The sequence below is a fragment of the Giraffa tippelskirchi genome, chromosome 2 (genome assembly GCF_054371585.1).
Source record: "Giraffa tippelskirchi isolate mGirTip1 chromosome 2, T2T-mGirTip1v1.2.pri, whole genome shotgun sequence".
Taxonomy (NCBI): Eukaryota; Metazoa; Chordata; class Mammalia; order Artiodactyla; family Giraffidae; genus Giraffa; species Giraffa tippelskirchi.
Window position 1 is genome coordinate 53,822,351 of NC_137276.1, and position 26,710 is coordinate 53,849,060.

At 37.2% G+C, this 26,710-nt stretch overlaps 1 protein-coding gene across 32 annotated transcripts in view; it reads right to left on the reverse strand.

Moving 5' to 3' along the window:
* The window catches only part of CCSER2 (coiled-coil serine rich protein 2), a 163,767-nt gene that overhangs the window by 79,682 nt on the left and 57,375 nt on the right, over nt 1-26,710 (reverse strand). For 19 of the 32 annotated variants that reach the window (XR_014075052.1, XR_014075053.1, XR_014075062.1 and 16 more), the window contains 2 exons: nt 14,315-14,405; nt 5,157-5,319 (listed from right to left, as the gene is read on the reverse strand). Coding sequence is in view for 27 of the 32 variants with exons in the window: in XM_081563271.1 (XP_081419397.1) it covers nt 5,157-5,319; nt 14,315-14,405 (254 nt within the window). In the remaining 5 variants the exon portion in view is untranslated. Of the gene's footprint in view, nt 1-5,156; nt 5,320-6,025; nt 6,136-9,459; nt 9,506-14,314; nt 14,406-19,647; nt 19,814-26,710 lie in introns of those variants that run through there. The other 13 variants (XM_081563328.1, XM_081563321.1, XM_081563419.1 and 10 more) reach the window with 6 other exon arrangements.

Sequence of the window (26,710 nt, forward strand, 5' to 3'; positions counted from 1 at the left end):
TTGAGACAAAGGAAAAAGTGAAAAATTTAGAAGGAAAACCTGAGGAATCACATGTCCACAGGAAGCTTTGGAAAGCTCTAAGATATTCCTGAGCACAGAGAAGGCCATACACATGTGGAAGTCAAGGAAACACCTAAAAAGGTCTTAATCCGAAAGGTTGTTGAAGGCATCCCTGCATACACACACACCCCCACGACCCCTTGGAAAACCCTGGGAAACATTGTTGCAAGGCATTTAAGGAAGCTGCTTTCTAATCATTAGTTCCCAACTGTGATAAACTAAGAGACACATCATATTCAAACCAACAAAAGCCAAATAAAAAGTAAGAATCCTGAACACAGCTAGAACAAAAACTTCTTTTATTGTGTTAGAAGACATGCTTAATAAGATTAACAGCTGATTTTTCAACAGAAAGCATAGGAGTTATAAAAGAAAGACTGTTAACGAAGAATCGTATATGTAGCAAAACTATCCTTTAAAATTAAAGACAAACTAAAACATCCCCAGATAAACAACCTAAGTGAATTTGTTGCCATCAAACCTTCCCTACAAGATATAGTTAAGTTGGAGACTTTAATGTTTCCTCCTCATTAACAGATAAAACAACTAAGAAGGTCACCAAAGAAACAGAAGACTTGAACAACACTACAAACTAAGAAAACCTAACAGACATCCACAGAATATCTAAGAGATTAAATTAGTAATCAAAACACTCACTGCAAAAAAAGCCCCAGGCCCAAATAACCTCAACAGCTAATTCTACAAAACATTAAGTGAAGAGTTAACAAAACTCTTCCAAAAATAGAAATGAGAGAAATACTTCCCAATTCAATCTGTGTAATAATATCAAAAAAAAAAAAAAAATCTAAAGAAAACTACAAATATGTTACAAATATATACAGAAAATCCTCAACAAAATACTTAGCAAGCAGAATCTAGCAACATCTAAAAGGGTATCATGACCAAGTGGGATTTATTTCAGAAATGTAAGGTTATTACATCTGAAAATCAATCAAAGGCATATATCACATTAACAGAATGAAAGGAAAAATAATTATATCAATAGACACAGCAGTAGCATTTGACAAAATCGAATACCCTTTCATGATTAAAAAACACTCAACAAAACATGAACAGGTGGGAACGTCCTCAATCTGCTAAGGACCATCTATGAAAACCCACAGTGAACATCATATTTAACAGTAAAAGATTAAATGCTTTGATCCTACAATCAGAAACAAGACACAGATGACTGCTCTTATCACTCCTCAACTTGTACTAGAGGTTCCACCCACAGCACTCATGCGGGGCTGGGGATTGGAGGGGGAGGGAATATCCAGACTGGAAAGAAAAAGGTGAAACTATCTGTATTCTCAGATCACAAATTTTACACATTAATTTAAGAGGACCTAGGGAGCCAGAAGTTTAAATGAATGGAGTACACGAAACACTGGAGGCTACATTCAGAGTTGTAGCAAAGCTTACAATGTAGAGGGAAAGTGAGCCCAGGGCCAAGACTTGCGTGAGCCAGGCAATGGGACCATTAAGGAAAAGCTGATAAAGACAAATGCCCTAAGTGTCAAAGGAAAGAGGTTTAAGAACACTTCATTCAGAAGTGACAATGAGGAATGGAGACAAAACCTCATTCCTAAACAGAACAGTTCTAGAGTGACTAGAAGATAAGAATCCTTCATATAAGAATGCTACTGAGGAATTAGTACACTAGGGAAAAAGTTACAAACAGGAAAATGTAGGGGAAAAGGTGAAGGATGTGGGTTTATTAACATGTAAGAGAATTTCATTTGGCTAGTGACGCTGTAGGGAAAAGGGGAGACCTGGAGAGAAAAAAAAAGGACTAACAGGTTAGGTCAGGTGAAAAGAGAGAGCAGTACTTGCAAAAATACAGAGAAAACAGATGAGTGGCTCTGAACCACCAGTCCCCTGAGTTACAGATACGACATAATCCTATAATTAATTAACACAACGATGAGAACTGAAGGACAGACAAGAAAGGGAATCAGCAACATTTAAGAAGTCAAAGAATGGGAAGAGGAACTTTTACACATGTTACATATTAAAAGACCCTGGCGTTAGCACATCCAAATCTTTTAAAATCAAGGTATAGAAAGAAAATAATAGTTTTAAGGTTTGCTGGAGTAAGGCTTATCCTGGATGAGGTTTTTCTCTCTACCACCCACCCCATAACTGGCTCTAAGAAATCTATGAGTCCTAAACCTCACACAGCTACCCAAAAGCCTGAGGGGATCAATTAATAAGCTGGTTAACTTATAACTAGTCGCAACAAACCAGTGTGTGTCAATTCATTTGTTGGGAAGTTCTGCCCTGAGTCAAATCAGCAACCATCAACAACGGTATTATGCATCTCTCTCCTCATGCAGACTCATGAGTGTGGATGACCCACAAATCACTAGTACCTCAAAATACACTGTGTAGAAGGGATTTGTTGTCATGTGCTTTAGGAAATGGCTACATATTCTTCTTTACCACTTTTTGCAACATCACAGTACTATCATTATATACTAAAGGCACTGGAGTCTACTATTAAAAAAAAAAACTTCATTTAACTTGTCCTTCCTACAGTCATCTGATCAAAGGTTCTCTTTTCTACACCTATTGACATCCAGGAATACATTTTTGAAAAATGTTGCTTAACTTTTCTGACAGATAAATAATCAGTCACAGCTTGATCATTCCCAAGGACAGAGATTGCTATCTCCAGGTAATTCATTCCATTTTGGACATTCTTATTAACAGTCTCACAAAGTTGAAACTTGTCACCCTTCATCTTAAAATGCATAGTTTTTTCCTATCTACAGTTAGAGATCACATTTATTCACTCCTCCAAATGACCTACCAATTCAGCTATGAACCTAACAGTAGCTCTCTGAAAATGCCATAGTGTTTCATACATGGCTTTGTACACACTACTTTTTCCATGCATGCATGTAAGTCACTTCAGTTGTGTTTGACTCTTTGCAATCCTATCGACTGTAGCCTGCCAGGGTCCTCTGTCCAAGGGATTCTCCAGGCAAGAATACTGGAGTGGGTTGCCATGCCCTCCTCCAGGTGATCTTCCCAACCCAGGAATCAAAGCCATGGTCTCTTATGTTTCCTGCATTGGCAGGTGGGTTCTTTACCACTAGCACCACCTGGGAAGCCCCTATATAGAAACTGATCCTCTGCAATCGCTACAGTCAAGTTATCAGTTCAACAGTAACTTCCTTGATACACCACTATCCTAAGCAAAAACTTGCATGCTCCTGGAGTCCTGTATACATCACTTCAAGGCACTTACCATCACTACACTGTACTACCGCATTATAACTATCTATATACCTCTCTCTCCCATACCCTAAAAACCCTGACAGCAGGAAATATTTACTACTTATCTTTTTATGGAGTGGAAAAGGCACAAAAATCTTCTACCAACCTGATAACTGCAATGATTCCAACTGAGCTCACACACTGCATAATTCGTCTTATCCTTCTCAAAACAATGCTCCAAGAAGCCATTACCAATCTACAGCTTTCACCTCTCACACCATCTTCAAATTCATTCCAGCTTAAGAGTTTAGCACAGAACTCAACATATAGGTTCTCAATAAATACCTGTTAAATGGCTGAATAAATCTTATCTTATAAGCAAGGTTCACATTTTAGGTAGGCTTCTAACTTTTCATAAGTTGGTCTTAAATTTACCTTCTTACAAACCAACCATCAAAGATGAAGGAAGCATCATTGTCATTATTAGCAATGAAGACTATCTTTACATCAGATTCTTGCCTGATAGTACCAACTCTCTGATGTCCATTACTTAGCAAAAGCCCAGATGTAAGGAACAGAACAGCCAAAATAATGTCTGGGAGGATATGTACTTCATATATTCTTCCAGATACTCTTAATTTTATCCTGGCATCAGACTTTACCAACAGAAGGATCTTTAGTTGGAGTTCACTGTAGAACTCCAATGATTCACTTGTAGAACTGCTTTTTCTCAGACTAGAGTTCTTTGTAGCATGGACTGAAGAACACAAATAAAAAAGGATTTTTTATTTATGGAATTTATCATTAATTTAAGGAATTAAAGATTTAAGGAATTTATCATTAATTCTACTTTGGGATTCTGAGACCTCTCTACTGCATCACAGGTGTTCTCCTTATAAGAGCTCATGCAAAGCAATCCCTTATATTCTGTCTCATAAAAGCAAATCAACTGAGAAACATATCCTTTATCCATGTACATTATAAATCTTGTAATGGATCAAGTTTTGTTCTTTGCTTTTTGTTCTTTTCTTTTGCTATAAGGAATCTTAGAGCCAAATTTCTTTCTTTCTTCAAGAACTCTATGGTGCCTCACATTTCCCCCTTTCCACTATTTCTTTATCCCAATTTTACTATTTGTATTAATAATGTGCTCCAAAAGGACTTTAAATCCCTAGGGGAATGAGATGAGAGAATAAAAAGGAAAAAAATTAATAACTGCCATTGGGTACCTACAGTAAGTCAGACACTGCTCCAGGCACATTTATCCCTGATCCTTGAGCCTGAGAGAAAGGTATTATTAAGTATGCTTTACAGATGGTAAACTGAAGTAGAGAGAGGTTAAAAAATTATCTAAGCTAACAAAGCTACACTGTACCAGACCAGAGTGTGATCCCAGGTTTCAATGACTACATAGCCACATTATACATAAGGTCTGACCAAATTAAAGACTATGTTACACTTCAAAAGAAAAAGAATTCTAGCATCATACTTGAGGAATTTTAAAATTTCAATTAATTATATGAACAAAAGAAGACAAATCACTTGGCACTAATTTCACACATTAATATCTGAAACATAATAAACTTTAACAAAGTAAACACCTGATCATTTCCAAATGAGAACTAGACAATAACACCAAACTTTAAAGTTCAAACAGCAGACATAAATACTTATATTCATGACAAAGCTAAGAAAAAAAGATTTAGGCCAGAACAAAAGAATTAGACATATTATTCCAATTAATACCACACATAATTTGAAATGTTTTTCAGTGCCTCTAAAAATAAAGGCAAAAAACAATTTTGAGAGGTTAGGGGGTAAATATGATTCAAACTAGTTAAGAGAGAAAACATATTTTAAATTAGACTCACCTGCTCAAGTCACTTTTTCCATGGTGATAATAGTGGTCAGGATGGCTAAGGTGGTAATGTTCCTGTCCACTCCACCTCTGGGGTGGCCTTTTCCAAAATCCTTCTTGAGACTGTCGAACATTTCTGTCTGATCGGTCAAAGCGGTTCATATTGTCACACTCCACTAGACAAATCCAAAAGCAAAACACTAGAAACATGTACATATACTCTATAAAAGTTAACTACTTTTAGTTTGATAATTAAAGGCTGCTGAAAATATAAAAGTGGTATTCTAAAAATAACAGCCATTTATGTTAGCTGACCACAAAAAAATCAGGATTTCCATAAGAAAAATGACTAGTTCTTTTGTTGAAAACTGAACTTTATATTATTCAAACTGAAGTAAATTTTAAAAACTTTTTCATCACAGTCACTGAAGTAACAACAGCCCCACTGTTTTAAAACAAGCAAATTATCCTTGAAATCAACACTATACATTTTAAACACCAGTAATCAGCTTTAAGTGGTTTTCATCATTATCAGTAGTTGGCTCAGACTTCAGAATGAAAATGACAATAAAATGTAGATTTTAAGTCTGGGAAAGAACTCATTGCTAAAAATGAATGCCACAGTTAATTTTTTACTAATTTCAAGAAGTACAAATTAACTTTTCATCACAAACAAATCGTATTTTTTTAAATTAAGCTCACAGTTTTAGAAAGTAAAACGTTCCAAACTGCCGATAGTAGAGCTTGTTCAAAAATTCTAAAATGCCATGGAAAACAAAGCCAGTACTTTGCTGCAACAAATAGCACACTCCCTGAAATCCAAATGCCACAAAAACATGAAAAGAATCTCTTTGAAATACCCCAAGCTTCTCCTTCACTTACCCAAACACTTTTTCCTCACATATCTGAGCACTCACTAAGAGAGTTACTTTGTACAAGGGAGACATTGTGTCGCCTGCTGCCTACTCAGACATAGTTGCATACAAGGCACTGACAAACAGGCCTTCCTTCCTGCTCAACTCCCAGCCCTCCCTGTGGGAAGCAAGCCCAGTTTACCCTGTGACTCCATCTTCGCTCAGTGCTTACATAGCCTCCGAGTTAGGACTGTTACTAAAAATACAGCTGAACACTAATCCAAGCCAGGAACAGGAAAGGGTTTTCTAGCAGAACAATTATTACACGAGAAAGTTCAAATCCTGCATGTTCAGAATTCCTTGTGATAAGAAAACTTCAGAAATCAATGTAATCCTCCCCAATGGAAAAAAAAAAAAAACTCATTATTTAAATGATTTGTTTTAATGTAATTCAAACCTGAATTTGATATACAGAAGCATAGTATACCAAATAAAAACAAACTTCCCCACTCCAAAAAAAAAAAAAGGCTCATGCAGTTGAAGTGCATATGTTCAATTCTTATATACACTGAACTCACTGTGAACATATTACTTGTAGATGAGTAACAATTTAAATAAAGTTTCAAAAGATACTGAAATTTTACTAGAAAATTCCCATTAGCAGAACCAATATGGGGAAAAAAATTATAGGTTTTATAGTTTTAAAAAATTTTTAAAGAAGTCTTAAATTTGAAATGATTTCTTATCATCTTATTAGGATAAATTAAGAGATATATATATATATATTTTTTAAAGTTCAATAATGAAAACCTGACTGCTGTTAGGTAAATAAAGGTATGGTGACCATTATGCCAAAAAAAAAAAAAAAATCAGGAGTAGAAAATAAGACTGCAAAACAAAAATAAATTGAAAAATAACCCATACAAAGGCTTAAAAATGTTTTCAGTTCACATTTGCATTATACTCACAGACACAGTTAAGTTCCTTGAGTATTTCTACATGGCATTAAAATGTTGCTTTAGTTTAAGCAACTCTATGTAGCTGAGGGATAATCTATATCTACTTTAAATTCTTAATTCATGCAGGTAAAGCCTTCAGGTTTTTTTGGCTGCTCCAGGCAGCATCTTACTTCCCCAACTAGGGATCAGACCTGCACCCCCTGCAGCAGAACTGTGGAGTCTTAACCACTGGACCACTAGGAAAGTTCCTATTTACTTAGGCAAAATTCCACTCCCCAAAGAAGAAATTCTGTAATAAGAATCTGAAATATGATACCATCAACACAGAGTACACCGAGTATTAAAAAGCAAAATTAACGAGGCCAGGAGATAGGGTTAAATACTGTGGGAAATTATAATGCAGAAATCAATGTGCTGCTCTTATTAAATCGATGTGTTGTATTTACTAAGGACTGCTAGTACTACACACAGGCTCCAAATAGAGCACTTTTACTGAAACATGAATTCAACCATCAGCATAATGGCAAATAAGAACTGGAAACAAATATTTTCCAGGACCACAGAGGACTATTGTTAAAATTGGGATAGAGGAGGCTTAAACTCTCAGAAGAATGACTGCTCTGAGACTCTGAATGAAGAAAGAGTCTTGCTTAAACTACTAACCTACAGCATCCATCAATCATGTTTTGACATACTTTAAAATGTTAATGAGACAAAAATACTTAATAACATTAGTTGTGGCTTCTTAGAAAAAGCTAAGGGTTCTGTGACAGAAGGAAAGAAATAACACAGAAAATGAAATGCAGAGCCAATAAAATTACAAGATGGAGTTAATTTAAAGCAAGTTTCCAGAGTCAATGAAGGAACAGGACAAACAAGACTAAGAAAGGGAATAAATCCTTCTGAATGTGTAATATCATAGGGAAGGATGGGGCAGCCCTATAGGTATTCCAGTTCAAAAAATGTTTAACCAATATGCTGATCAAAACTATCTACACACCAGATTTTACTCTGTGAGTTTAGGGATGGAGAATAAATAAAGGCCTTCTGAAAGGGCTTTCTAGCTACAAAAGTAAAAGGCAGCAGATTTTAGTAGCTCTTTTACTATGAGTAAGAGACAAATAATACTAGGACGTGTACCCTCTGAAGAGGGAAAGAGAATCTAATATAGCTAATTGAAAGATATAGGATACGGAGATGTCCACATCTAACATTCATCATACCCATTTCTTCTAATTTGATAAGGGATGAAATATGATCCCAAAAGTAACCTAGATTCTTTCTCTGATAACTTAAACTTCTAAGAAAATAATGACTGATAACACATAGTATTTCTATTTATGACTAACAACTGGCTATGAAGATAGCAGGAAGAAATTATATACATCACAAAGTCTGGAAAAAATGTGTTGTGCAGGAGGTTTTACAATCTAAACAGGAAAACTTTTAAATGAAATTTGGCTTGAAAGAAGAAAAGCTCATGTTAAAAAAAAATCATGAACTTGTTATTACTAAACACCATTAGTACTGAAAAAGAAAATTTCCAGAACAAAATATAGTAATTAAAAAGTGATCACAAACAGTACTACTGACATCCTATGATTATTACCCCAATAAAATGTTTAACAAAAATGTGGCCTTAGGAAACAACATGAAATATGTATAATTTAATAGGCACCATAACTTAGTGGGATAGGATTCAGGAAGCAATGAAAGACATCTTTTTCAATAGAGAAAAGTTTAAAACAGAACGTGTAAAGAGTACGTCTAAGAAAACATACACTATGAAAATTTCATAAACCTTAATTTGGCACACTATGAATGTGCCAAATGTTAGGCACTGATCTGTAGGCACTGAGTGACCATTAGAAGTGCCTGAGCAAGAAAATAAAGCAATACACATATATAACACAACTGTTCATTCGAGAGACACTTTAGAACAAAAAGGAAGCAAATCTCAAATACCCACTGGTTCGCTAAAAGAAATTCAGATTCCAAAACTATTTCCTTAAGAGATTTCATGACCAAGGTAAAAGAAAAATGTAGAAGAAAACGATCTCTCTCTTTAGATCCTCCAAAATCACAACTCAAATCTAAGGTCCTTTTGCCTTTTACTCCTCCTTCCCTCATTCTGTGTTCAATTTCCTTCCGCCCTATCTCTCCCTCTGTCTCCCTTTCCCGACCCTCCTCAAGCTGGCCAGAAGCCTCAGAAGCTCTATATCTCTTAAAGTTAACCTTCCTGCAGAAGAGGGGAAAACTCCTTAAGGTGAATTTTTAGATCTGGTCTCATTCTGAGCTGAGAGCCATGGCTACATACTTTCTAAGGTCTAAACAAGTTTAGGAGATATATGCAGAGGAATTTAGAATAGTTTTAGGAATTGATAATCCAGGGCCCCTATGTCTATACCAATTAATTCCTACGTAAGAGGGAACTTTAGGAGTAAAAAAAAAAAATTGAATGGAAAAGGCACAGTGTGGAAAAACCTAAAGTGGACTTACGAACCCATGATTGTGTAGAGGAGGGAAGTTTTTCTCAACTCTCTTTGGGTCTGAAAATAAAACAGACAAGATATATTAACAGGAAAAAAAGCATACAGACTTAGATCTAATATGTGACATGTGAGCCTTATTGAGGAAATGAAGACAAGACCCAAAGAAACAGTTAGATCTGTGTATTTTTATGCTAGGCTCAAAGAGTGGAGAAGGAATATGGCAGGAAATATGAATAAGCATGGTAGACTGGGGAAGCTTAGCAAAGGTTTGTTTGTTAGGATCTCAATCTAACTGTCTTCAGAGATAAGGATGGTCTTTTCCTATACGTATGGGGAGGGCACCTCTCACATGAGGATTTTATGACCTGTTTCAGGGCAGATGGATAATAGGAGGAGAAAATCAGAATCACTTTCCTGTTTCTGCCACTTTCTCGAACTCTTTCAGCTTAAAATATTCAATATGCCAAGGTGCCATATTTGGGGGTCGTGTGTCATAAACTATATCAACTGCAGTTGAAATCACAAGTTAGAAAAGGACTTTTGGAAGCTGCCAACAAAGAATTTTCTATGAACATAGAATGGGCTCTGATTCAGTTCTATAAGCAAAGAAAGAATAAAATCCACTACAGATTTCAAGGATAGACTGACACGCTTAGATAGCATTCAGGAGTAGATTCTGAAAATGATATGATCTTGTCTCCCTCCTCACTTTCTGTAAAAGATTTTAAGGCAGAAATCAGGTAAACAGCCTCACTGCCAGACTTCCAATGCTTAGAAAGAGCCTTAGAAAAAAGCAGAATAAGGCTCAGAATAAATTATGTCTTTCACATCTAACAACTAGATGCCTCCACTCCAATAAATTAAACACTTGAGAAAGAAGTCTCTTAATATACTTATAGATACTATTAGTATAATATAAATAGCAGGGCACTAAAACAAAAAATAAAGTATCTTGCATTGCGTAGGAAATAAAAAAGAAAAAGTGAGTGAGTGACTAACCAGAGTATTTTGAGGGGGAAATCAAGCCCCCAATTTCCGGTTTTACCCTTAAATTCAAAGATAAATTTTTCTAAACCGTAAAGGACAACCTTGCAAATATATTATTGATATAGGCACTATAATATCAACTTTTAACCCTATGACTGTTATATAATCTCCTCTTCAGTGTCACTAAACCACCCAGTGTAGCTATCTCCAATAACTCAGACAGTTCCCAAATCCTAGCCCAAGTGTCCAAGACACATTTGACCACAAATCTTCCTTGTCTGTGCTACCACATATGTTACCTTAATAAGTAAGAAATGCAACTGCCAGAGAAATATTCTCCTCATAGCCTCTTCCTTGAAATCCCAGAAGACTCCCCTTTTCATAATGAAGTCACAGCAAGCTTGTGTCCAAATCAAACCCAAACTGAAGTTCTCAACAAGGTGCCAGTCTTCTTATTGACAAAAATACCACTGATATTGGCAGAATTAGTGGGGCTGAACCCATCAAATCCAGAGTGATCTATCCCAAACTCTATTCAAATTTGCAAAAGACCTTCAAAAACCAGAAGCTCAAGACAGTCAAAATATATTAGAAGACTCTTTAAATTATGTACTATTCCTTGTAACATTCCTATCCTCCCAACAGAAAACCTCAGAGGCAGTGGGTATAGTCATTCGGGACTTCAGAGCTATAAAGAGAATAGTCATTCCCTCCTTCCCAGTAATACCAGACCTAAATACTGTTTTACCTTTGATGCTGTATATTGTCATCCTGCTTATTTAACTTATATGCAGAGTTCATCATGAGAAACGCTAGGCTGGAGGAAGCACAAGCTGGAATCAAGATTGCTGGGAGAAATATCAATAACCTCAGATATGCAGATGACACCACCCTTATGGCAGAAAGTGAAGAAGAACTAAAGAGCCTCTTGATGAAAGTGAAAGAAGAGAGTGAAAACGTTGGCTTAAAGCTCAACATTCAGAAAACTAAGATCATGGCATCTGGTCCCATCACTTCATGGCAAATAGATGGGGAAACAGTGGCAGACTTTATTTTTTGGGGCTCCAAAATCACTGCAGATGGTGACTGCAGCCATGAAATTAAAAGATGCTTGCTCCTTGAAAGAAAAGTTATGACCAACCTAGACAGCATATGAAAAAGCAGAGACGTTACTTTGCCAACAAAGGCCCATCTAGTCAAGGCTATGGTTTTTCCAGTAGTCATGTATGGATGTGAGAGCTGGACTATAAAGAAAGCTGAGCGCCAAAGAATTGATGATTCTGATCTATGGTGTTGGAGAAGACTCTTGAGAGTCCCTTGGACTCCAAGGAGATCCAACCAGTCCATCCTAAGGGAGATTAGTCCCGAGTATTCATTGGGAGGACTGATGTTGAAGCTGAAACTCCAATACTTTGGCCATCTGCTACGAAGAACTGATTCATTTGAAAAGACTCTGATGCTGGGAAAGATTGAAGGTGGGAGGAGAAGGGGAGACAGAGGATGAGTTGGTTGGATGCCATGACTGACTCAATGGACATGAGCTTGAGTGTCCGGGAGTTGGTAATGGACAGGGAGGCCTGGCGTGCTGCAGTCCATGGGGTTGCAAAGAGTCGGGTATGACTGAACGACTGAACTGAACTGAACTGAAAGATGAGGCAGGCTCTAAGACCAACACCATCTCTCTGCTTCCTGATTTAGCTCAGGCTTCCATAGAGAAGTTGTTATAGCTCTGTCAAAGTAAAATCCATTATCAAGGATGTAATTTATTTCATGGAGGTTAATCCTCATTTCTCATTGTGTGTGTGTGTGTGTGTGTGTGTGTGTGTGCGCGTGCGCACCTAGTTGCTGAGTCATGTCCAAATCTTTGCGACCCCATGGACTGAAGCCCACCAGGCTCCTCTGTCCATGGGGATTCTCCAGGGAAGAATACTGGAGTGGGTTGCCATGCCCTCCTCCAGGAGATCTTCCCAACCCAGGGATCGAACCCAGGTCTCCCACACTACAGGCATATTCTTTACCGTCTGAACCACCAGGAAAGCCCAAGAATACTGGAGTGGGTAACTTATCCCTTCTCCAGGGGATCTTCCAACCCTGGAAGAGAACTGGGGTCTCCTGCGTTGCAGGAGGATTCTTTACCAGCTGAGCTACCCTCAATACCAGCCCTAAAATCTTCACATTAAATCTTCTAGATCACAAAGGCTCATTATCTTTTCCCCTATAATTGTTAATGGTTTATGCTTTTCCTCTGTATTCTATAATATTTTTTCCACTTGATCTTCCAGGACACTAATTTAGATTTCAAAAGTGGCTATGCTTTCTGTCATCGATTGTTCTGCTGGGAAATCTTTTATAAGCTCCAGAAAGCACTGCACTGCAGTGGAATCTAAATGCCCTTGTTATTATCTCTTTGGGACACTCTAATCCCATTCTGCTATTTTCCCTGTTCCTCTTCCTGGGTATTGGCTGTGACCTTTCTTTTTCAGTTGACTAGAACTCAGCACTGACTGCTAGAGTATCCCAAGTGACAGCAGAACCATAAAAAGATGCAACAGTCTCTGTCCCTGTGGAAGAACAGATACTGTCTCAGCTCCACAATGTCCTTCAACAGACTTACATATCCAATGTCCTCTGCCACAGAGATTCACACAGTGAGCCAAGTACACTTCCCAGTCCCACTGCTTTTAGGCTTGGCCATGTAACTTGCTTTAGCCAACAGAATGTGGGTAGAAGTAACAGTGTACTGGTTCTAAGTGATTAGTTTTAAGAGATATTATATGCATATTTCTGCTCTCCCTGTTGTCCTCCTGCTTGCTATTTGCCATTAGCACGATCTGTTCCAAGGAGTCCTGGTTTCAAAATGAAGCAGCAATGAGTAGACCTAAATTCAGTCCCACAGCCTGAACTGTCCCAGCTAATCCACAGATTCAAGAAAACAAAAAATTAGTGTTTATTTTGAAAGCCACTGAGATTCTGAGAGTGATTATTATGCAGCATCCTGGCAGTAAGGGAGAAAAAATAAGCCTGACTAATATGACAAAAGCAAGCAGCAAGGAGGCTCCTAGAACCTCAGTGAAGCACTAGAACAACCAACCAGCCTCTCTGAAAAACACCCTTGTATTCTTCTAGCATTGGGTATAAAAAGGACTTTACTACCCTTTTTAGTTCACCTCTGCCCCAGAAAGTCAAAGAAACCTGGCAAGTGCTGACTGACAAGGAAGTCACAGCTCTCTGAGATTCTTCTTCCCAGGAGGATCCCATTTCAATCTTTGCCCCAGGGGCGTCCTAGGTTAGTCTCTGGTTCTTAACCAGTCTTCAAGACACAAAATCCTAAATGCTACATCAGTGGAGGCAACAGCATCCAGGCCCCTCTTTTACACAGATTATCTAAACCCCACTTCAGAAGTTACTGGGATCCAGAGACGAAGACAGACTGAATTTGGGTGTAAAAAGAATAGAATGATTCATTCAGGTCACCATCTTGATTTTTTTTAAATATTTATTAACTTAATGGTCTTTACTACTGTTTCATAAGACAAAAGATATCTCTTTTTCTCTGTATTTCTCCTTAAAATCCAAATGAGACAAAGGGAAGAAAAAGTGAGTATGCATAAAGGGAATAAAAGGACAAATATTATCTACCAGTTACTTTATGATACAGGTACACAATTTTATCGGATCACATAGAGTATATACCTAAGACTTACAAAGTCAGGTCTTAAACATTCAAACAGGTGTGCAAATGAACCTATTTAATGTCACTTAAGACGGATTCTCAGTCTGAAAAGGCTACTTCCATAGAGATTAGGAAGTCTGTAGATAATAAATACCAAACTGGGTATAGTCAAGTAGCTCTGGAGGTTCAATATTATCCCCACTCACCATTTTCAAGAGGTGTATCCTCAGGCAGATCCACATCAAGCATAAGGTCATCATCCTCAAGGTCACATGATTCAAGATTATTCAGAATATCCTGGCAACAAAAGCAAAAAAAATAATGCTATAACCTAGCTCAGTACGATCATTATTTCTGAACATCGATACATGAGAATTTGATTTTACTCAATGTTTGTGTGGTTAAGAAAAGATTTTAAAGATACAATCTTTAAATGAAAAAAACATAAATAAAAAAATTCAACCGGTTTGCTTTGGGTAAGCTATTTTAACATCCTTTCCCTAGTCTTCTCCCCCACCAGCTGGTTTTCATTTGCATTTTAAAAACGTACACAGTGTTCATTACCTGTAGGATACGGTTCTAAGCACTTTACAGGTATTAATTTTAGTCTTCACTTTGATTTTGTGACTAATATAATCTCCATATTATAGATGAGGAAACTAATGCACAGAAAATCACATTAACACTCATCAATAATAAATCATTATATATGATGCTTCAGAAATTTATCTAGACAGATAGAAAGACATTCTGTAAAATGGTGGGGGGAAGCAATTACATCTGTACAATATGACTTCATCTTTAATGCTGAAAAACACATTTAAATGTCCAAATGGTGATATACCAAAGAACTGTTATTATTTTCCATTACATGAGACAACATGTGCTTATGTTCTTTGTATTCTTTTTGATTGTGACTTTTTATACTTTTTTTTATTTCATAATAAGGACATACTGCTTTTATAATAAGCAAAACTTCACACTGAAAAAAATCAACCTCTTATGGCAAGAGCAGGGAAGTTCAAACCACACATATCTAGCCTCCATGTGGGAATCCTCAGTTCAGCCCATCCACTAACCACAATAATAACCAAAACCACCTGCTTCTTCCCTCTTCACTCAAGCCAATCTGGACTAGTTTGGGTGTCTGCCCTAGTGTTCCCAGAAAGACTCACTGTGTGAGTAAGTCTTTCCACATTCTCTTGCTACATGCGTAGCACCATCTTTCCTCACACCGAAACGAACTTGGGTGGAGGGGAGTTGATCCCGCCTCCATGAGGCAACCACAAGACACACCTTCAAGAATTCAACACATAAAAACCAATATTCATAACGCACAACCCTGGGTAAAAGACAATCACTATCTTAGTTGAGTTTAGCTAAACTACTCCATTATATTGCTGCCGTGGCATCCATTTTGTGCAGCCTGCAGGGTCTTGGACTGAAAGTGGCCCCTTCCCCGAGCTCATCCCCAGATAACAGCCAGAGTCACAAGCAAATGTAAGTTCCTAACAGGGCTTCTCCAGCAGCCCTTCTGAGCAACGGTCTCCCATGCCTCCCAGGTACTGCCCCTTACGCAACCTTAGATAAGACCACCACAGAGCTTATGAAAACCCTGCACTTTTCGGTTTGAACTGACCCATCCAGCCATAGCCATGGAACCTTCAAAGCACTCCAGCCATGGACCCCAATAATAAAAGCACCAGGTTCCTGTCACTCTGTCTGCCCTTGTATGGTTCCTCAAGGCATGCCATGTCCTTCCTCGAGAACCTGTAAGCAATATACTTTTCTACTTCAATTTCCCATGTGATCTTTTGTTGAATTGGGGTTCACCAGCCAACACCTTAGGGCTCTAGTTAACAAATGTTAATTTAACAAAGTCACAACAACCCTCCAAGGTTACCCATCTTCCCTCAGATAGACAGTTCTTCATAGTATGGTACTGTACAAGTGTCACAAGGGTTCATCAGATGGATGTAAGTTTTAGCAAATCAGAGGCAACATAAAATAAATTCAAGTCAAGACAACCTAAGGAACAACAAATTTGGCCTCTAGAACATGGAAGAGGAGACCACCTTCTGCAATAACTGTATATAGCAAGGGCAAGGAAGCAAAACACATAATTATTTCAGATGTTGGCAAAAGAATTTTTTAAAGATGAAAAGTAAGTGTTTCAGCTTTTACAAGCTTACAGACAGATTCAAGTATATTATGTAGGTATTTATACAACCATTTAAAGTGTAACCTCTGAAGGTATAAAAAACATTCTTAGTTTTCAGGCTGTGTAAAACCAGGTGATTGGTCAAATCTGGCAGACAGCACACAGTCTGCTGACCTGTTTTATTCAAATAACTTCAAGTAGACCATTAACACTAGTTACGGACTAGATGTTTGTGAGTGCATCCCCCAAAATTCATATGTTGAAGTTCTGACCCCCAATATGAGGATATTTGGAAATAGGGCCTTTGGGAGATAATTATCAATAGGTTTAGACAAAGTCATGATGGTGGGGACCCGATAATGGGATTAGTGTCCTTCAGTTCAGTCGCTCAGTTGTGTCCAACTCTTTGTGACCCCATGGACTGCAGCACACCAGGCTTCCCTGTCCATCACCAACTCCCAGAGCCTACTCAAACTCATGTCCATCGCATCAGTGATGCCATCCAACCACCTCATCCTCTGTCGTCCCCTTCTCCTCTCACCTTCAATCTTTCCCAGCGTCAGGGTCTTTTCCAAAGAATCAGTTCTTCGCAACAGGTGGTCAAAGTACTGGAGTTTCAGCTTCAGCATCAGTACTTCCAGTGAGTATTCAGGACTGATTTCCTTTAAGACTGACTGGCTGGATTTCCTTGCAGTCCAAGGGACTCTCAGGAGTCTTCTCCAACACCACAGTGCAAAAGCATCAATTCTTCGGCGCTCAGCTTTCTTCACTGTCCAACTTTCATATCCACACGACTACTGGAAAAACCATAGCTTTGACTAGACGGACCTTTGTTGACGAAGCAATGCCTCTGCTTTTTAATATGCTGTCTAGGTTGGTCACAACTTTCCTTCCAAGGAGTAAGCGGCTTCTAATTTCATGGCTGCAATCACCATCTGCAGTGATTTTAGAACCCAAAAAAATAAAGTCAGCCACAGTTTCCACTGTTTCCCCATCTATTTCCCATGAAGTGATGGGCCCGGATGCCATGACTTTGTTTTCTGAATGTTGAGCTTTAGGCCAACTTTTTCACTCTCCTCTTTCACTTTCATCAAGAGGCTCTTTAGTTCTTCTTCACTTTCTGCCATAAGGGTGGTGTCATCCGCATGTCTGAGGTTATTGATATTTCTCCCAGCAATCTTGATTCCAGCTTGTGCTTCATCCAGCCAGGCATTTCGCATGATATACTCTGCATACAAGTTAAATAAGCAGGGTGACAATATCCAGCCTTGACATCCTCCTTTCCTGATTTGGAACCAGTCTGTTGTTCCATGTCCAGTTCTAACTGTTGCTTCTTGACCTGCATATAGATTTCTCAGGAGACTGGTCAGGTGGTCTGGTATTCCTATCTCTTGAAGAATTTTCCAGTTTGTTGTGATCCACACAGTTAAAGGCTTTGGCGTAGTCAATAAAGTAAAAGTAGATGTTTTTCTGGAACTCTCTTGCTTTTTCAATGATCAACGGATGTTGGCAATTTTGCCTTTTCTAAATCCAGCTTGAACATATGAAAGTTCACAGTTCATGTACTGTTGAAGTCTGGCTTGGAGAATTTTGAGCATTACATTGCTAGCATGCGAGATGAGTGCAATTGTGCGGTAGTTTGAACATTCTTTGGCATTGCCTTTCTTTGGGAATGGAATAAAAACTGACCTTTTCCAGTCCTGTGGCCAATGCGGAGTTTTCCAGATTTGCTGACATATTGAGTGCAGCACTTAGAGGAAGTGAAAGAGACAGGAGCATACTCTTTGTCTCCACACCATGTGAGGATTCTGTTAAAAGGTGAAGAGACCTTCACTAGGAACTGAATCTGCCAACACCTTCAACTAGAATTTCCAGGTTCCAAAACTGTAAGAAATAATTGTCTGTCTGCTTGAGCCACTCAGTCTATAGTATTTTGTTATAGTAACTGGAACTAAGACAACACTGCAGAATCCATGTAACATATGACACAGCCTGATGGTAATCAATGTCAGTGACAATGAAAGAATAAACAATTATAAGACATACAGAAGAGACAGGATCTAAAGGACCAAAGTTCACTATGAAGTAAAAAAGAGAGACATGAATGACTCCTTGGTTCCTAGATTTAGAAACAGATGGGTGACTTTCATTCACTGAAATAAAGTATTAGAAAAGGATCTGATAAGAGATAAAAAATTAATATACACTATTAGAACCTGACAATTTTGACACACCTGCTGCATCTTCAAGAAGAGATGTCCACCAGACAACTAAATATACAGGGGAGTGGAGCTGAGCACAATATTTGAGGTGTGGGAGTCACTCACATAAATGACAACTGAAAGTTATTACATAATGAGTCTGACAAGAGAGACAATGCTGACTGAGAAGACAGGATTCTAAGATCTGTCTTAGACAGTCTTTCCCATAATCATTTTTATAGAAGGTCTCCACTTCTCCAATATCAGATTTTGAGAAGAGTTGTATCAGAGATATTATTACACCTTTCAGAAAGGATTCAAGCAGAGAGATAAGGAAAAAATTCTATTGTAATTTTTCTTCACTGGTTTGGGAATCTGTCATCTGTACATCCCAGGAAATGCATTATTATAGGAAGAAAGGAAGCTATATAAGCATGGAGACTGCTTAACATCAGAAAGAGTTTCTGTCCCATGTTTGTGATGGCAGGCTCTTTCTCTCACTGGCAAACTTGCATTTGTTGGGAGCCAACATCCACATACACCTGTTTTAGTTGGGAGACCATCTAGCACGACCATCAGCTAAGAGTATGATAATGAAAAGCTAAATTTGTATACTCTCTGGCTTCCAGAGGCTTCCCACAAGCCCCACTGGAATTAAAGCCCTGACTGAACACATATTAGCAGAAGTGCAAAGAACTTCCCTGGTCTCTGAGGATGCTTTTCCATTCAAGAAGAGTGAACTGGCAGATGGTGGGCCTGGGCTTCCTTCTATGAATTTCTCCTTCACTAACAAATTGGAGAAAGCCTAAAGGATTCTGACAAACCAAGGACACCATCACCAGTTCCTATTAATCACCATGCAGTAAAATTAATTTTTTCTTTTGGTATATAGTTTATGAATTTTAAAACACATATAAGTTTGTGTAAATACAAATGTAATCAAGACACATAATCTCTTCACCCAAAGAAACTTCCTTGTACTATCCAGCTATAATTACACCCTCTTCCACCCATCACCCCTAGCAGTGATCTGTTCTCCATCACTACAGTTTTGTCTTTTAAGGATATCATATAAATGGAATCACAGTATGTAACCTTTTTGGAGCTAGCTTATTTCACTCAGCAGAATGCCTTTATGATTAATCTAAATTGATTGAATATATCAATAACTCGTTACTTTTTTACTGATGAGTAGGGTGGCTCAGTGGTAAAGAATCTGCCTGCCAATGTTGGAGATGCAGGAGACACGGGTTCAATCCCTGGGTCAGGAAGATCCCTTGGAGGAGGAAATGACAACCCACTCCAGTATTCTCACCTGGGAAATTCCATGGACAGAGGAGCCTGGCAGGCTATAGTCCATGAGGTCACAAAGAGTTGGACATAACTTAGCAACTAAACAAAACTAAGTATTCCACTGCATGAACATACCAGTTTGTATATCCATTAATTCACTGAAGGATGTTTTGGTTTTTCAACTTTTCAGTTATTATAAGTAAAGCTACTATGAACATTCACGTACGGGTTTCTGTGTGAACACAAGCTTTCATTTCTCTAGCGTAAATACTCAGGTGAGTAGGATTGTTGGGTGATATAGTGAGGCTATGTTTAACTTTATAAGGAACTGCTAAACCATTTGGAGAAGGCAATGGCACCCCACTCCAGTACTCTTGCCTGGAAAATCCCATGGACGGAGGAGCCTGGTAGGCTGCAGTCCATGGGGTCGCTAAAGAGTCAGACACGACTGAGCGACTTCACTTTCACTTTTCACTTTCATGCATTGGATAGGAAATAGCAACCCATTCCAGTGTTCTTGCCTAGAGAATCCCAGGGATGGTGGAGCCTGGTGGGCTGCAGTCTATGGGGTCACACAGAGTCGGACACGACTGAAGCAACTTAGCAGCAGCAGCAGCTAAACCATTTCCCAGAACTGCTGTAATGATTTGCACTCCAATCACTATTGAGACTGGCCTTTCCCATATGCTCCTCCCCAGCTTGACTGCAGACTTAAAAAGCAGGCCTTGTTTCTAGTGTGGGATCCTGCTACTGGTTCCAAAGGGCACGGTGGCAACTTTATTCATGAAATATTGTATCTGTCTGCTCTACCCTGTCTGAGGCTACCTGAATGACTAATACAAAGTGCTTATCATTGCTTTGCCCAACTTGGAATTCACTCAGGCAGAAAAGCCGTGAGCACTAGTCAAGAACATTGTAAGTCAAATAAATAATCCACATCACCCTGGGACAAAAGATTATAGTTGAGACATAGAATACTAAAAGACTAAGAAAAAAAGGCTGGGGAGAGAATTTCTTTGGGAAATTAAGTAATTCAAAAGTGCCATGTATGTTGTGAATTTCGAAAGCTACAAAAAATGCCCAGGGCAGAATGTATTCTTAGTAAAGACCTAAGAAAACCCAGAGCTTTCACCTCTGGCTGATCTCTAGCACAGAAAAAAGGAGCAAATGAAGGTGAAGGTAGAACTGTAAATGGTCAGGCTAAGTATTGAAGGACTGTCCCAACACTGAGCCAATGTGCAGACAGAGTCACTGGGAGGATTTTTTTTTTTCAATTTGACTGTAAGGTCTTTTAATTCACTTTCCTTTTAATTCTTTTTCTTTCTCTGCCTCCTTCTCTTCTTCTTTCCCTTAATCCCTTTCTCTTATTCTCACTCTACCTCTCTCTCTTTTTCTTTCTTTTTATTTGCCATTTGGTATTCAAGGAAATCTCTGCATAAAACACTCAATAAACATAAAGTAACAGACACTTCATAGACCACCCATGACAAGAAGAGAGGAAATTCACACTCTCTTCTCTATTTTAGAAAAGTCACTAAAATAAACACTATACTATAGCCTACAAAAATGTAACAAAAACAAACCCTAAGAAAGACAAAGGATATGATTTCCAGTGTTGCTAAATAAAAATATTTAAAATGATTAGTTTTCAACAAAAACCTTTTTAGAGACATGCAAAGAAAGCAGCATCTATCACAGAAAGAAAAAAAAAAATTAACAAAAATGATCCCTGAGGAAGTGCAAGCACTGAACTTAATAGACAAAGGCTTTAAATCAACCATCTTAAATATGCTCAAATCTCAGTACAGGATATCAGTGAAGATATAGAACATAAAGGAATGAAAAATAAAAATTCTGGAGGTGAAAGTATAACAGTTGAAGTGAAAAACTTCTAAATACTGGAAACAATTATTAACAAACACAAAAGGAGAAACTGACAGTAATACAGTAATAGTAGAGGACTTTAAAATCCCATGTGCATCAACAGACAGATCATCCAGATAGAAAATTAGTAAGGAAACACTGGCTTTAAAGAATGCATTTGAGTCTCTGAACTTAATAACTATCTACAGGACATGCTATTCAAAAGAGCAAGATACACATTCCTTTCCAGTGCACATAAAACATTCTCCAGGTTAGATCATATCATAGGCCACAAAACTAGTATCAACAAATTTAAGAAAATTGAAATCACATAAAGCATTTTTTCCCATCATAATGCTATGACACTAGAAATCAACTACAAGAAAGAAAAAAAAAACTGAGAAAGATACAACACATGGAAGTTAAAGAATATACTACTGAACAAGCACTGGGTCACAGAAGAAATCAAAGGAAAAAAAAAAACTGGAGACAAATAAAAATGGAAACACAATGTTCCAATATCTATGAGATGTAGCAAAAACAGCTCTAGAAAGGAAATTTATAGCAATACAAGAAAAAAATCCTCAACAAAACACTAGCAAACCAAATTCAACAACACATTAAAAGGATTATACACTTTGATCAAGTGGGATTTATCCCAGAGATGCAAAGATGGCTTAATATATGCAAATCAATCAATGTGATATAATACATTAACAAATTGATGAATAAAAACCATATGGTCACCTCAATAGATGCAGAAAAAGCTTTTAACAAAATTCAACACCCATTTACAATTAAAAACTCTCCAGAAAGTGGGTATAGAGAGAACATACCTCAACATAATAAAAACTATATATGATAAGCCTAAAGCTTATATCATACTCAGTAGTGAAAAGTTGAAAGCATTTTCTCTGAGATCAGGAACAAGACAAAGATGCACACACTTGCCACTTTTATTCAACATAGTATTAGAAGTCCAAGACACAGCAATCAGACAAGGAAAAGAAGTAATAAATGGAAATCAAATTGGAAAGTAAAAAGTAGAACTGTCACTGTTTATAGATGACATGATACTATATATAGAAAATTCTAAGGACACCACCAAAAAACTGAGAATAAATGAATTCATTGAAGTGTCAGGATATAAAATTAATATACAGAAATCTGTTACATTTCTGTACACTAACAGCAAACTATCAAAAAGAGAAATTAAGAAAACAATCTCATTTATAATTGCATCAAAAAGAATAAAATATATAGGAATATGATTTTTACTCTGAAAACTCTAAGACAGTGAAGAAACTGAAGATGATACAGACAAATGGAGAGATATATGTGTTCATGGACTGGAAGAATTAATATTGTTAAAATAATCATACTACCCAAGGCAATCTACAGACTGAATGCAATCACTATCAAAATACTAACACCATTTTTCATAGAACTAGAACAAATAATTATAAAATGTGTGTGGTAGCACGAAAGAACCTGAATCTTCATGACTTTGCACTGGGCAATAAATTCTTAGGTACAATATCAAAAGTGGAAGCAATAAAAGAAAAAATAAATTGGATTCATCAAAATTACAAACTTTTGTGAAGAAAAAAAAACCTTTTGTGCATCAAAGGACATTATCAATAAAGTGAAAAGACAACCTATAAGATGAAAGAAAATACTTGCAAATCATATCAAATTAAGAGTCTAGTATCCAGGATATATAAAGCCACAAATAACCCAGTTTTTTAAATGAGCAAAGGACTTAAACATTTTAACTGAAAAGGATATACAAATATCCAATAAGCACACGAAAAGATGTTCAACATAATTATTTATTTAGGAATTGTAAATAAATCAAAACCACAATGGAATGCCACTTAATATCCAGTAGGTTGACTATAATAAAAAAAAAAAAACAGTAAGCAAGTGCCAACAAGTATGTAGAAAAACTAGAAGACTTATACTTTACCGGTGAGAATGTAAAATGATTCAGCTATAGTTAAAAAAAATTAAAACACACAGTTCAGCAGCTCCTCAAAAACTTAAACACAGAATTACTACACAGTCTAGCAATCTCACTCAAAGATACATATACCTCAAAAATTTGAAGCAGATACTTAAGCTAACAAACATACATGCATGCTCATAGGAGCATTATTCACAACGAAATAGCAGAAACAGCCCACATGTACTATGTCCATGAATGGATGAATGGCACGTACACATGATGGAATATTATTCAACTTTAAAAAGGAACGGACTGTTAATACATGCTACAAAAATATAGAAGAACCTCAAAAACATTATGGTAAGTAAAACATCTGGGCACAAAAGGTCACATGCTGTATGATTCCATTTATGAAATATCCAAAATAGGTAAATTCATACAAAAGCAGATTGATGGTTCTCAGAGGCTGGGGAGGGAAGAATGGGGAGTAACTACTTAATAAATGAGTACAAAGTTTACTGAGGGCTGATGAAGTGTTTTGGAACTAAAGAGAGGTAGTGGTTACACAATATTGCAAACACACTAACTGCCACTGAAATGTTCACTTTCAGTTTAGTTCACTCGCTCAGTCGTGTCAACCCTTTGCAACCCCGTGGACTGCAGCACACCAGGCTTCTCTGTCCATCACCAACTCCCGGAGCTTTCTCAAACTCAAGTCCATCGAGTCAGTGATGCCATCCAACCATCTCATCCTCTGTCATCCCCTTCTCCTCCTGCCTTCAATCTTTCCCAGCATCAGGGTCTTTTCCAATGAGTCAGTTCTTCCCATCAGGTGGCCAAAGTATTGGAGTTTCAGCTTCAGCATCACTCCTTCCAATGAATATTCAGGACTGATTTCCTTTAGGATGGACTGGCTGGATCTCTTTGCAGTCCAGAAGACTCTCAATTGTCTTCTCCAACACCTCAATTCAAAAGCATCAGTTCTTTGGTGCTCAGCTTTCTTTATAGTCCAACTCTCACATTCATACATGACCACTGGAAAAACCATAGCTTTGACTAGAAAGACCTTTGTTGTCAAAGTAATGTCTTTGCTTTTTAATATGCTGTCTAGGCTGGTCATAGCTTTTCTTCCAAGAAACAAACGTCTTTTAATTTCATGGCTGCAGTCACCATCTGCAGTGATTTTAGAGCCCTCAAAAATAAAGTTTCTCACTGTTTTCCATTGTTTCCCAATGTATTTGCCATGAAGTGATGGGACCAGATGCCATGATCTTGGTTTTCTGAACGTTGAGCTTTAAGCCAACTTTTTCACTCTTTTCTTTCCCTTTCATCAAGAGGCTCTTTAGTTCTTCTTCACTTTCTGCCATAAAGGTGGTGTCATCTGCATATATGAGGTTATTGATATGTCTCCCAGCAATCTTGATTCCAGCTTGTGCTTCATCCAGCCCGGCATTTTGCATGATATACTCTGCATATAAGTTAAATAAGCAGGGTGACAATATGTAGCCTTGACGTACTCCTTTCCCGATTTGGAACCAGTCTGTTGTTCCATGTCCAGTTCTAACTGTTGCTTCTTGATCAGCATACAGATTTCTCAGGAGGCAGGTGAGATGGTCTGGTATTCCCATCTCTTCAAGAATTTTCCACAGTTTGTTGTGATCCACAGAGTCAAAGGCTTTGTTGTAGTCAATAAAGCAGAAACAGATGTTTTTCTGGAACTCTCTTGCTTTTTTCGATGATCCAACGGATGTTGGCAATTTGATCTCTGGTTCCTCTGCCTTTTCTAAATCCATTTAAATGGTTAATTTTATGTTGAATGAAATTTCATTCAAAAATACAAAACAGCTTTTGAAAATTTAAAAATATTATTCAAATATCTAAGAAAATTGCTTGTACATTTAACCTTTAATACAGTATCACAATTCTATATATATCCCCAAAATACAAAAAGATAAGGCTATTTATTAAAGAACTAATTGTAATAGCAAAAGCATAATGTATATGCTTAGAAGTTGAAGGGTGGCAAATATATTCATATTTGCTTACTTTGTCTAAAAATTAAACAATAAATAAACTGTTGATCGTAAATTAAAATACTTAAATTATTCATAATTAAGGTTTATTGATTTAAAATAGATTAATTTAACTAAAATTACCAAAATTAAATAATTAATAAATTACTTATTTAAAATTAAATAAATTACAATTAAATTTTTATTTTATAAATAAATTGTTTTTAATTAAAAAATTAAATTTTAAAATTTTGAAACAAATATCTATATTTTCATACTCTTTCCCCTACTTAGCCTCTATAATATGCTATTCTTATGTATTATGAATGTTATTTGGGGGTTTATGCTGTTTTCAATATTCTACTATTGCAAATAATACTTAAATGAATCCCTAAAAATCAAAAGTAAAATAATATACACAAATCTAATTTGTGTATCAAGTTCATGGAATAACCATTCAGAAACTATTTCAAATAGATAAAAATCCTCAAGCTGTTTTTAAGAATTGTATTTTTGGTGGTGGAATTATTACTCTCAGACCTTCACAGGACCATCAACTATGCATTCCTAACAGTAGCCTCTATTAAGATTTTACCAAACTTTTGGCTTCACAATACTACCAAGGGCATAATATCCTTTTCCATAAAACATTCAGCTAAGAGGACCAATTACTTTACATAAAACCAGCTTAAACTTTCACTTGGAACTTTCACCTTAATCCATCAACCCAAGCATTACTATTTTCTCTCAATCTAAAAGGGGCCCCAGTTTAGGGCTTGTTCATCAATATGTTTTGATACCAAAGTACATGCACGTCCGTGTCAAGGAGTACAGAAAAGTCTCTTCTACAGCTGGTGACTCTTTCACCCACTCACTCTTCCCCAGAGGGTAAAGAGCCAAGGGACCCTGTCCCTTTGGTCCATCTATCTGCATTTTGACTAATCTACCAGTTCATTGTTCCAGGTGATTCCAGGTCAGAATCTTCATTTTCATCTTTGTCAGCTTTTAAAATTCCTTCAAACTGAGATAAATAGAATGGTGTTTCTGAGGTCCCTTTAGAGTTGTAGAACCAGCACTGGGTCCTATTGGGACACTCAGTGTTCAACAGTGCTGCATTAACAACT